Source organism: Sturnus vulgaris, chromosome 36 (assembly GCF_052056855.1).
Source record: "Sturnus vulgaris isolate bStuVul1 chromosome 36, bStuVul1.hap1, whole genome shotgun sequence".
Lineage (NCBI taxonomy): Eukaryota > Metazoa > Chordata > Aves > Passeriformes > Sturnidae > Sturnus > Sturnus vulgaris.
Genome location: NC_142278.1, coordinates 506,317 through 517,813, shown reverse-complemented (window position 1 = coordinate 517,813; position 11,497 = coordinate 506,317). Strand labels below are relative to the sequence as shown.

Here is an 11,497-nt window from a genome sequence, read left to right as displayed (position 1 = left end):
TGGTTGTTTTTGGGGTGATTTGAGGGGTTTTGGGACAGGTGTTTGAGGTGAGGCAGAGTTCAGCACACGCTGACGGCCGTGCACAAGTTCACCATGAGACTTCCTCGAGTGGGGCTGTCCTGGGGGGAATTCAGGAGGTTTTGGGGTGTTGAGGGTGATTTCAGATGATTTAGGGTCATTTTGGGGTGATTTGGGGTCAGTTTGAGGTGGTTTTGGGGTGATTTAGGGGTTTTAGGGCAGGTGTTTGAGGTGGGGTTAAGTTCACCCCAGAGGGAGTTTTCCTCGAGAGGATCCATTTGGGGGGAATTCAGGAGGTTTTGGGGTGTTTAGGGTCAGTTTGAGGTGATTTAAGGTAATTTTGGGGTGATCTGGGGTTGTTTAGGGTCAGTTTGAGGTGATTTAAGGTAATTTTGGGGTGATCTGGGGTTGTTTAGGATGATTTGAGGTGATTTAAGGTAATTTTGGGGTGATCTGGGGTTGTTTAGGATGATTTGAGATGATTTAAGGTAATTTTGGGGTGATCTGGGTTGTTTAGGGTCAGTTTAAGATGATTTATGGTGGTTTTTGGGGTGATTTAGGGGTTTGAGGTGGAGTTGAGGGCAGGACTTGCTCGTGGCCAGGAAGATGCTCCAACCCAAAATCCTGAACGGGTTTTGGGGTATTTTTGGGATGTTTTGGGATCTCTTACGAGATTTTCTCAATTATTGAGATTTTTGGGGTATTTTTGGGGTGTCCCCCAGGGCGAGGTGATGAACCTGCTGATGTTCCTGTCCACCTGGACAGGGATTTTGGGATGTTTTTAGGACATTTTGGGATCTCTCTGGGATTTTCTCAATTATTCATATTTTTGGGGTAGTTTTGGGGACAATTTGTGATCTCTATGGGATTTTCTCAATTATTGACATTTTTGGGATGGTTTTGGGGTGTCCCCCAGGGCGAGGTGATGAACCTGCTGATGTTTCCTGTCCACGTCCTATGGGGATTTTAGGATGTTTTAGGACACTTTTAGGGCACTTTTAGGACACTTTTAGGACATTTTTGGATCTCTATAGGATTTTCTCAATTACTGACATTTTTGGGGTGGTTTTGGGTACATTTTGTGATCTCTATGGGATTTTTCTCAATTTATTGACATTTTTGGGGTGTTTTTGGGGTGTCCCCCAGGGCGAGGTGATGAACCTGCTGATGTTCCTGTCCACCTGGGATGGCAAGGTGCCCCAGCCAGCCATCCTGAAGCCACGGCCCCTGTGGACAGGCAAACAAATCTTCTCCCTCATCATCCCCGGCCACATCAACTGCATCCGCACGCACAGCACGCACCCCGACGACGAGGACAGCGGCCCCTACAAACACATCTCCCCCGGGGACACCAAGGTGGGGGGCCTGGGGGGGCTTTGGGGGTGATCCGAGAGGGTTTGGGGGTGGTTTGAGGGGGTTTTGGGGTGGTTGGAGGGGACTTGGGGTGATCTGAGAGGGTTTGGGGGTGGTTTGAGGGGGTTCTGGGGTGATCTGAGAGGGTTTGGGGGTGATCTCAGGGGGTTTTGGTGGCATCTGAGGGGGTTTTGGGGTGGTTTGAGAGGGTTTTGGGGTGGTTTGAGGGGACTTGGGGGTGGTTGGAGGGGACTTGGGGGTGATCTGAGGGGGTTTTGGGGTGGTTGGAGGGGGTTTTGGTGGGATCTGAGGGGACTTGGGTTGATCTGAGGGGGTTTGGGGGTGATCTCAGGGGGTTTTGGTGGCATCTGAGAGGGTTTTGGGGTGGTTTGAGAGGGTTTGGGGGTGGTTGGAGGGGACTTGGGGTAATCTGAGGGGGTTTGGGGGTGGTTTGAGGGGGTTTTGGGGTGGTTTGAGGGGACTTGGGGGTGATCTGAGGGGGTTTGGGGGTGGTTTGAGGGGGTTTTGGGGTGGTTGGAGGGGACTTGGGGTGATCTGAGAGGGTTTGGGGGTGATCTGAGAGGGTTTTGGGGTGGTTTGAGGGGACTTGGGGTGATCTGAGAGGGTTTGGGGGTGATCTGAGAGGGTTTTGGGGTGGTTTGAGGGGACTTGGGGGTGATCTGAGAGGGTTTTGGGGTGGTTGGAGGGGACTTGGGGTGATCTGAGAGGGTTTGGGGGTGATCTCAGGGGGTTTTGGTGGCATCTGAGGGGGTTTTGGGGTGGTTTGAGGGGACTTGGGGTGATCTGAGGGGGTTCTGGGGTGATCTGAGAGGGTTTGGGGTGGATTGAGAGGGTTTGGGGTGATCTTGAGGGGGTTTGGGGGTGGTTTGAGGGGGTTTTGGGGTGGTTTGAGGGGACTTGGGGGTGATCTGAGGGGGTTTTGGGGTGGTTGGAGGGGGTTTTGGTGGGATCTGAGGGGACTTGGGTGATCTGAGAGGGTTTGGGGGTGATCTCAGGGGGTTTTGGTGGCATCTGAGGGGGTTTTGGGGTGGTTTGAGAGGGTTTGGGGGTGGTTTGAGGGGAGATTTGGGGTGATCTGAGTGATTTTGGTGGGATCTGAGGGATCTTTGGGATGGTTTGAGGGGAACTTTGATGGAATCTGAGGAGCTTTGGTGGCACCTGAGGAGCTTTGGTGGCTCTTGCTCCTCTCTGGGAGCACTCTGTGACCCGGGGATTATTTTTGGGGTTCTCCAGGAGGGACTTTTGGTGTCTCCCTGGCTCTGTGACCTCCTGACCCCATTCCTGGATGTCCCCAGGTGATCGTGGAGAACGGGGAGCTCATCATGGGCATCCTGTGCAAGAAATCCCTGGGGACATCAGCCGGGTCCCTGGTGCACATCTCCTACCTGGAGATGGGCCACGACACCACCAGGCTCTTCTACAGCAACATCCAGACTGTCATCAACAACTGGCTGCTCATCGAGGGTGGGTGGCCTGGGGGGTCTGGGGGGCTGGGACCCTCTTGGTGGCACCTTTTGAGGGTTTTGGTCACCTGGGGACCTTCTCAGACCCCAGCTCGGTGGAGTTTTGGGGCTCTTGGACCTCGTTCTTGAGGTTCTGGTGGTCCTTGGACCCCTTTTTTTGGGATTTGGGGGACTTGGGGTGGTCCATGGGGGGCTGGGACCCCTCTTGGTGGCACCATTTGAGGGTTTGGTCACTTGGGGACCTCCTGAGCCCCCAGCTTGGTGGAGTTTTGGGACTTTTGGACCTCGTTCTTGAGGTTCTGGTGGTCCTTGGACCCTTTTTTTGGGGTCTTGAGGTCCTGGGAATCTTTTTGGTGGCACCTGATGGGGGTTTGGTCACTTGGAGACCTTCTCAAGTCCCCGCTTGGTGGAGTTTTGGGACTTTTGGACCTCGTTCTTGAGGTTCTGGTGGTTCTTGGACCCCTTTTTTTGGGATTTGGGGGACTTGGGGTGGTCCATGGGGGGCTGGGACCCCTCTTGGTGGCACCTGATGGGGGTCTGGTCACTTGGGGACCTTCTCAGCCCCCAGCTTGGTGGAGTTTTGGGGCTCTTGGACCTCGTTCTTGAGGTCCTGGTGGTCCTTGGACCCCTTTTTTGGGGATTAGGGGGACCTGGGGTGGTCCATGGGGGGCTGGGACCTCTTTTGGTGGCCCCATTTGAGGGTTTGGTCACCTGGGGACCTCCTGAGCCCCCAGCTTGGTGGAGTTTTGGGACTTTTGGACCTCGTTCTTGAGGTCCTGGTGGTTCTTGGACCCTTTTTTGGGGTTTTGAGGCCCTGGGAATCTTTTTGGTGGCATCTGATGGGGGTTTGGTCACCTGGGGATCTTCTCAAGTCCCAGCTTGGTGGAATTTTGGAGCTTTTGGACTTCATTCTTAAGGTCCTAATGGTCCTTGGACCCCTTTTTTTGGGGATTTGGGGGACCTGGGGTGGTCCATGGGGGGCTGGGTCCCCTCTTGGTGGCACCATTTGAGGGTTTGGTCACTTGGGGACCTCCTGAGCCCCCAGCTTGGTGGAGTTTTGGGACTTTTGGACCTCGTTCTTGAGGTTCTGGTGGTTCTTGGACCCCTTTTTTTGGGATTTGGGGGACTTGGGGTGGTCCATGGTGGGCTGGGACCCCTCTTGGTGGCACCAAACCAGGGTTTGGTCACTTGGGGACCTTCTCAAGTCCCAGCTTGGCGGAGTTTTGGGACTTTTGGACCTCGTTCTTGAGGTCCTGGTGGTCCTTGGACCCCTTTTTTTGGGGATTTGGGGGACTTGGGGTGGTCCATGGGGGGCTGGGACCCCTCTTGGTGGCACCTTTTGAGGGTTTGGTCACTTGGGGACCTCCTGAGCCCCCAGCTCGGTGGAATTTTGGAGCTTTTGGACCTCGTTCTTGAGGACATGAGGGTCTTGGGAATTTTTTTAATCCTTTTTTTTTTGGGATTTGGGGGACCTGGGTGGTCCATGAGGGGCTGGGACCCCTCTTGGTGGCCCCAAACCAGGGTTTGGTCAGTTGGGGACCTTCTCAGCCCCCAGCTCGGTGGAATTTTGGGACTTTTGGACCTCATTCTTGAGGTTCTGGTGGTTCTTGGACCCCTTTTTTGGGATTTGGGGGACCTGGGGTGGTCCATGGGGGGCTGGGACCTCTCTTGGTGGGACCTTCTGGGCTTTTGATCACCTGGAGACTTTCTCAGCTCCCAACTTGGTGCCACTTTTTGGTGTCCTTGGGGGTTTTTGAGCCCCATTTTTGGAGCACAAAAGCCTTGGGGTGTCCTTGGACCTTTTTTTTTTTTTTTCTTTTTTTTTTTTTGAGTCAGAAATTTTGGTGGCCGAGATCCCAACCCCGTTTTTGTCCCTCATTGTCCCCATGTCCCCTCTTTGTCCCACAACCTGAGCCAGGATTGGTTTTGTTTTTTTTTTTTTTGGGGGTGGGGGGGTGGGGGGGGTTCAGGGGTGGGGTTTGGAGGTGACCCCGAGTTTGGGGGGACCCCCCTGAACCCCGAATGTCCCCTCAGGTCACACCATTGGCATCGGGGACTCCATCGCCGACGCCAAGACCTACCAGGACATCCAGAACACCATCAAGAAGGCCAAGCAGGATGTCATTGAGGTGGGGGTTTTTGGGGGAATTTCTCAGGATTTTGGGGTTTTTCTGGGATTTTGGGGTGTCCTTGGAATTGTGGGGACCTCCCTCTTTTCCCCAGGTTGGGATTTTGGGGTTTTTTTTGGGGGGGTGGGAATTCGGGATTTTGGGGATTTCTGCAGTTTTTGGAGGTCTCTGTTGGGTCTCAGGGGTTTCTTCAAGGGGAGATTTTTGGGGTCTCTGTGGGGTTTTGGGGGGGTTCCAGAGGGGTTTGGATCCTTCCCAGAGTTCCTGGGATATTTTGGGGGGGGGGGGGGGGTTTCCTGGTGGGGTTTTTGGACATCCCAGCCCTTCCCAAACCCCACCTGGGATATTTTGAGGAGCCCTCAGGAATTCCATGGAACTTTTTAAGAATTCCAGGGGGAGCTTTTGGGGGTCCCCAAAAATATCTTGGGTGGGTTTTGGAGCATCTCAGGATCACCTCAACCCCTTCCCTGGGTGCTCCCACCACCCCCAGATCCTTCTGAGGAGCTCTCCCGAATTTTGAGGAATTTCATGGAGATTTTGGGAATTATGGGGGCATCCATAGGGGGGTTTGGGGGGGTTCTTGGAGGATCTCAGGGGGTTTTTGGCAATTCCTGAAGGATCTCAGAGGGTTTGAGGTGGATCCTGAAGGATCTCAGGAGGTTTTTGGCAATTCCTGAAGGATCTCAGGAAGTTTTTGGCAATTCCTGAAGGATCTCAGGGGGTTTTGGGCAGTTCCTGAAGGATCTCAGTGGGGTTTTGGCAATTCCTGAAGGATCTCAGGAGGTTTTTGGGCAATTCCTGAAGGATCTCAGTGGGGTTTTGGCAATTCCTGAAGGATCTCAGGAGGTTTTTGGGCAATTCCTGAAGGATCTCAGGTGGTTTTTGGCAGTTCCTGAAGGATCTCAGGAGGTTTTGGCAATTCCTGAAGGATCTCAGGAGGTTTTTGGCAATTCCTGAAGGATCTCAGGTGGTTTCAGGTGGCCCCTGTGGAGTTTTCGGGATTTTTTTTTTGTGTTTCTCAGGTGATTTTGACCATGAGGCCATTTCAGGACACCCCTCCCTGACCCTTTTGGGATTTTTTTTTTTTTTTTTTTGGGGGGGTTCTCCAGGTGATTGAGAAGGCTCACAACAACGAGCTGGAGCCCACACCTGGCAACACCTTGAGGCAAACGTTTGAGAACCAGGTGAACAGGATCCTGAACGACGCCCGCGACAAGACCGGCTCCTCGGCCCAGAAATCCCTGTCCGAGTACAACAACTTCAAATCCATGGTGGTCTCGGGGGCCAAGGGCTCCAAAATCAACATCTCCCAGGTTTGGGCGGGTTCCAGGTGGGGTTTGGGGGGGTTCCAGGTGGGGTTTGGGGGGGTTCCAGGTGGGGTTTGGGGGTTTCCAGGTGGGGTTTGGGGGTTCCAGGTGGGGTTTGGGGAGGTTCTTGGAGGATCTTAGTGGGTTTGAGGTGGATCCTGAAAGATCTCAGTGGGTTTTGGGCAGTTCCTGAAGAATCTCAGCGAATTTGGGGCAGTTCCTGAAGGATCTCAGTGGAGTTTTGGCAGTTCCTGAAGGATCTCAGGAGGTTTTTGGCAGATCCTGAAGGATCTCAGGAGGTTTTTGGGGCAGTTCCTGAAGCATCTCAGTGGCTTTTTGGCAATTCCTGAAGGATCTCAGTGGGGTTTTCTGGGCAATTCCTGAAGGATCTCAGGAGGTTTTTGGCAATTCCTGAAGGATCTCAGGGGTTTTTGGGCAATTCCTGAAGGATCTCAGGGGGTTTTTGGGGCAGTTCCTGAGGGATCTCAGTGAGTTTGGGGCAGTTCCTGAAGGATCTCAGTGGGTTTTGGGCAATTCCTGAAGGATCTCAGGGGTTTTTGGGCAGTTCCTGAAGCATCTCAGGAGGTTTTTGGGCAATTCCTGAAGGATCTCAGGAGGTTTTTGGGGCAGTTCCTGAAGGATCTCAGTGGCTTTTTGGCAATTCCTGAAGGATCTCAGTGGCTTTTTGGCAATTCCTGAAGGATCTCAGCAGGTTTTTGGGGCAGTTCCTGAAGGATCTCAGCGGGTTTTTGGGGCAGTTCCTGAAGGATCTCAGCGGGTTTTTGGGGCAATTCCTGAAGGATCTCAGGGGTTTTTGGGCAGTTCCTGAAGGATCTCAGTGAGTTTGGGGCAGTTCCTGAAGGATCTCAGGAGGTTTTTTGCAGTTCCTGAAGGATCTCAGCAGGTTTTTGGGGCAGTTCCTGAAGGATCTCAGTGGGTTTTTGGGGCAGTTCCTGAAGGATCTCAGGGGGTTTTGGGGCAGTTCCTGAAGGATCTCAGGGGGTTTTTGGGCAATTCCTGAAGGATCTCAGTGGGTTTTTGGGCAATTCCTGAAGGATCTCAGGGAGTTTTTGGCAATTCCTGAAGTATCTCAGTGGCTTTTAGGCCGTTCCTCTGCAGTTCCATGGATATATATATATTTTTATTTTATTATTTCTTACCCTCCCGATCCTTTCTCGAGCTCCACCCCCATCGTTTGGCCTCTGTCCCCCTCAGGTGATCGCCGTGGTGGGGCAGCAGAACGTGGAGGGCAAACGGATCCCGTTCGGCTTCAAGCACCGCACGCTGCCCCATTTCATCAAGGACGATTACGGCCCCGAGAGCCGCGGCTTCGTGGAGAACTCGTACCTGGCCGGCCTCACCCCCACCGAGTTCTTCTTCCACGCCATGGGCGGGCGCGAGGGGCTCATCGACACGGCCGTCAAAACGGCCGAGACCGGTCAGTGGCCACAACATCCCACCCACAGGGGCGTTCTGGAGAGCCCAGACCCTCCCCAGATCCTTCCAGGAGCCCCAGATCCTTCCAGGAGCCCCAAACCCTCCCCAGATCCTTCCAGGAGCCCCAAACCCTCCCCAGATGATTTCTGGAGACCCCAAACCCTCTCCAGGTGCCTCCTGGGAATCTCCAGGAGCCCCAAAACCTCCCCAGATGTCACCAAGGTCCCCAAATTCTCCTCTGGTGTCTCATCGACACGGCCGTCAAAACGGCTGAGACCGGTCAGTGGCCACAACATCCCACCCACAGGGGCGTTCTGGAGACCCCAAATCCTCCCCAGATCCTTCCAGGAGCCCCAAACCCTCCCCAGATGCCACCAAGGTCCCCAGTTTCTCCTCTGGTCTCTCATCGACACGGCCGAGACCGGTCAGTGGCCACAACATCCCACCCACAGGGGCGTTCTGGAGAGCCCAGACCCTCCCCAGATCCTTCCAGGAGCCCCAAACCCTCCCCAGATCCTTCCAGGAGCCCCAAACCCTCCTCAGATGATTTCTGGAGGCCCCAAACCCTCCCCAGATCCTTCCAGGAGCCCCAAACCCTCCCCAGATGATTTCTGGAGACCCCAGACCCTCCCCAGATGCCACCAAGGTCCCCAGTTTCTCCTCTGGTCTCTCATTGACACGGCCATCAAAACGGCCGAGACCGGTCAGTGGCCACCAAATTCCAACCAAAAGGGGCGTTCTGGAGAGCCCAGACCCTCTCCAGATCCTTCCAGGAGCCCCAGACCCTCCCCAGATCCTTCCAGGAGCCCCAGACCCTCCCCAGATCCTTCCAGGAGCCCCAGATCCTTCCAGGAGCCCCAAACCCTCCCCAGATCCTTCCAGGAGCCCCAAACCCTCCCCAGATGCCACCAAGGTCCCCAGTTTCTCCTCTGGTGTCTCATTGACACGGCCGAGACCGGTCAGTGGCCACAACATCCCACCCACAGGGGCGTTCTGGAGAGCCCAGACCCTCCCCAGATCCTTCCAGGAGCCCCAAACCCTCCCCAGATCCTTCCAGGAGCCCCAAATTCTCCCCAGATGTCATCAAGGTCCCCAGATTTTCCTCTGGTGTCTCATCGACACGGCCGAGACCGGTCAGTGGCCACAAAATTCCAACCCAAAGGGACGTCCTGGCGACCCCCAAGCCTCCCCAGATGCCACCAGGGTCCCCAAACCCTCCCCAGATGCCTCTTGGAGACTTCAGGAACCCCAACCCCTCCCCAGATGCCACCAGGACTCCCCAGACACCCCCAGGGGACGTCCAGGATCCCCAACCCCTCCTCAGACACCTCCAGGGGACCTCCTGAAGACCCCCCAAACCCTCCCCAGATCCCCCCAGGACCCCCCCAACCCCTTCCCAGATCCCTCCTGGGGACCTCCAGGATCCCCAACCCCTCCCCAGATGCCACCAGGACCCCCCCAGTCCCTCCACAGACACCTCCAGGGGACATCCAGGATCCCCAACCCCTCCTCAGACACCTCCCGGTTCCTCCTGGAGACTCCAAGCCCTCCCCAGATCCCCTCAGGGGACCTCCTGGAGACCCCCAAGCCCTTCCCAGATCCTTCCTGGAGACCCCCAAGCCTTCCCCAGCCCCCCAGTGATCCGTGCCCCCCCCCCTCAGGGTACATCCAGCGCCGGCTGATCAAGTCCATGGAGTCGGTGATGGTCAAGTACGACGCCACGGTCAGGAACTCCATCAACCAGGTGGTGCAGCTGCGCTACGGCGAGGACGGGCTGGCCGGGGAGAGCGTGGAGTTCCAGAACCTGGCCACCCTCAAACCCTCCAACAAGGCCTTCGAGAAGAAGTGAGGACGTGGGGACAGTGGGGGACACATTGGGGACACTGGGGGCATGATGGGGACATGGGGAGAGCGTGGAGTTCCAAAACCTGGTCACCCCCAAACCCTCCAACAAGGCCTTCGAGAAGAAGTGAGGACTTGGGGACACATTGGGGACACTGGGGACACATTGGGGACACTGGGGACACATTGGGAACATGATGGGGACACTGGGGACACATTGGGGACATGGGGAGAGTGTGGAGTTCCAGAACCTGGCCACCCCCAAACCCTCCAACAAGGCCTTTGAGGAGAAGTGAGGACATGGGGACACTGGGGATAGACTGGGGACACACTGGGGACACTGGGGACACATTGGGGACATGATGGGGACACTGGGGACACACTGGGGACACGGGGAGAGCGTGGAGTTCCAGAACCTGGCCACCCTCAAACCCTCCAACAAGGCCTTCGAGAAGAAGTGAGGACATGGGGACATGGTGGGGACACAGGGACACACCCTGAAACCCTCCCACAAGGCCTTTGAGAAGAAGTGAGGGACATGGGGACACTGGGGACACATTGGGGACACACTGGGGACATGGTGAGAGCGTGGAGTTCCAGAACCTGGCCACCCTGAAACCCTCCAACAACGCCTTTGAGGAGAAGTGAGGACATGGGGACACATTGGGGACATGATGGGGACACTGGGGACACACTGGGGACATGGGGAGAGTGTGGAGTTCCAGAACCTGGCCACCCTCAAACCCTCCAACAAGGCCTTCGAGAAGAAGTGAGGACATGGGGACAGTGGGGACACACTGGGGACAGTGGGGACACATTGGGGACAGTGGGGACACATTGGGGACTCACTGGGGACAATGGGGACACATTGGGGACACATTGGGGACAATGGGGACACACTGGGGACATGGGGAGAGCGTGGAGTTCCAGAACCTGGCCACCCTCAAACCCTCCAACAAGGCCTTCGAGAAGAAGTGAGGACATGGGGACACACTGGGGACACTGGGGACTCACTGGGGACACATTAGGGACTCACTGGGGACAATGGGGACACATTGGGGACATGGGGAGAGCGTGGAGTTCCAGAACCTGGCCACCCCCAAACCCTCCAACAAGGCCTTTGAAGAGAAGTGAGGACATGGGGACACATTGGGGACACATTGGGGACACATTGGGGACACATTGGGGACACTGGGGACACATTGGGGACACATTGGGGACACTGGGGACATGGCACAGGGAAGGGTGTGGATGTAGGAGGGGTCAGAAGCCACAGCTGGGGTCATTGAGGGGCTCGTTCTGGGACTTGGGGACATTTTGGGGTCTTCACATTTGATTTGGAGACGTTTTTGGGGCCATCAAATTCGATTTGAGGACATTTTGGGGTCTTCAAGTGGCTCCTCCCCAACCTGGGTGACACTTTAGTGTCCCCAACCTTCTCTAGCTGAACCTGGGTGACACTTTGATGTCCCCAACCTCCTCCTCTCCAACTTGGGTCACCTTTGATGTCCCCAATGTGCTCCAGCCCAACTTTGGTCACATTTTGATGTCCCCAACCTTCTCCTCCCAAACTCTGCTCACCTTTTGACGTCCCCAACTTTCTCCAACCCAACACGAACCAAACTTTTTTTTGGCTGTCCCCAACCTTCTCCAGCCCGTGGGTGACACTTTGGTGTCCCCAAGGTGTCGCTGAGGTGTCCCCGTGTGTCCCCAGGTTCAAGTTTGACTACACGAACGAGCGGGCGCTGCGCCGGACGCTGCAGGAGGAGCTGGTCAAGGACATCCTGTCCAACGCCCACATCCAGAACGAGCTGGAGCGAGAGTTCGACCGCATGCGCGAGGACAGGGAGGTGCTCAGGGTCATCTTCCCCACCGGGGACAGCAAGGTCAGCCCCAAAACCACCCCAAAAACCATCTGGGACACCCC

General features: G+C 55.6%; 1 protein-coding gene across 1 annotated transcript in view; it reads left to right on the top strand.

Moving 5' to 3' along the window:
• The first annotated feature begins 1,132 nt into the window (after nt 1-1,132).
• The window catches only part of POLR2A (RNA polymerase II subunit A), a 23,145-nt gene continuing 12,780 nt past the window's right edge, over nt 1,133-11,497 (top strand). Inside the window, exons 1-7 of the mRNA XM_088155219.1 lie at nt 1,133-1,374; nt 2,688-2,856; nt 4,890-4,984; nt 6,094-6,297; nt 7,507-7,729; nt 9,390-9,573; nt 11,285-11,456. Of these exons, the coding sequence (XP_088011345.1) occupies nt 1,174-1,374; nt 2,688-2,856; nt 4,890-4,984; nt 6,094-6,297; nt 7,507-7,729; nt 9,390-9,573; nt 11,285-11,456 (1,248 nt within the window). The 5' untranslated portion in view covers nt 1,133-1,173. The remainder of the gene's footprint in view (nt 1,375-2,687; nt 2,857-4,889; nt 4,985-6,093; nt 6,298-7,506; nt 7,730-9,389; nt 9,574-11,284; nt 11,457-11,497) is intronic.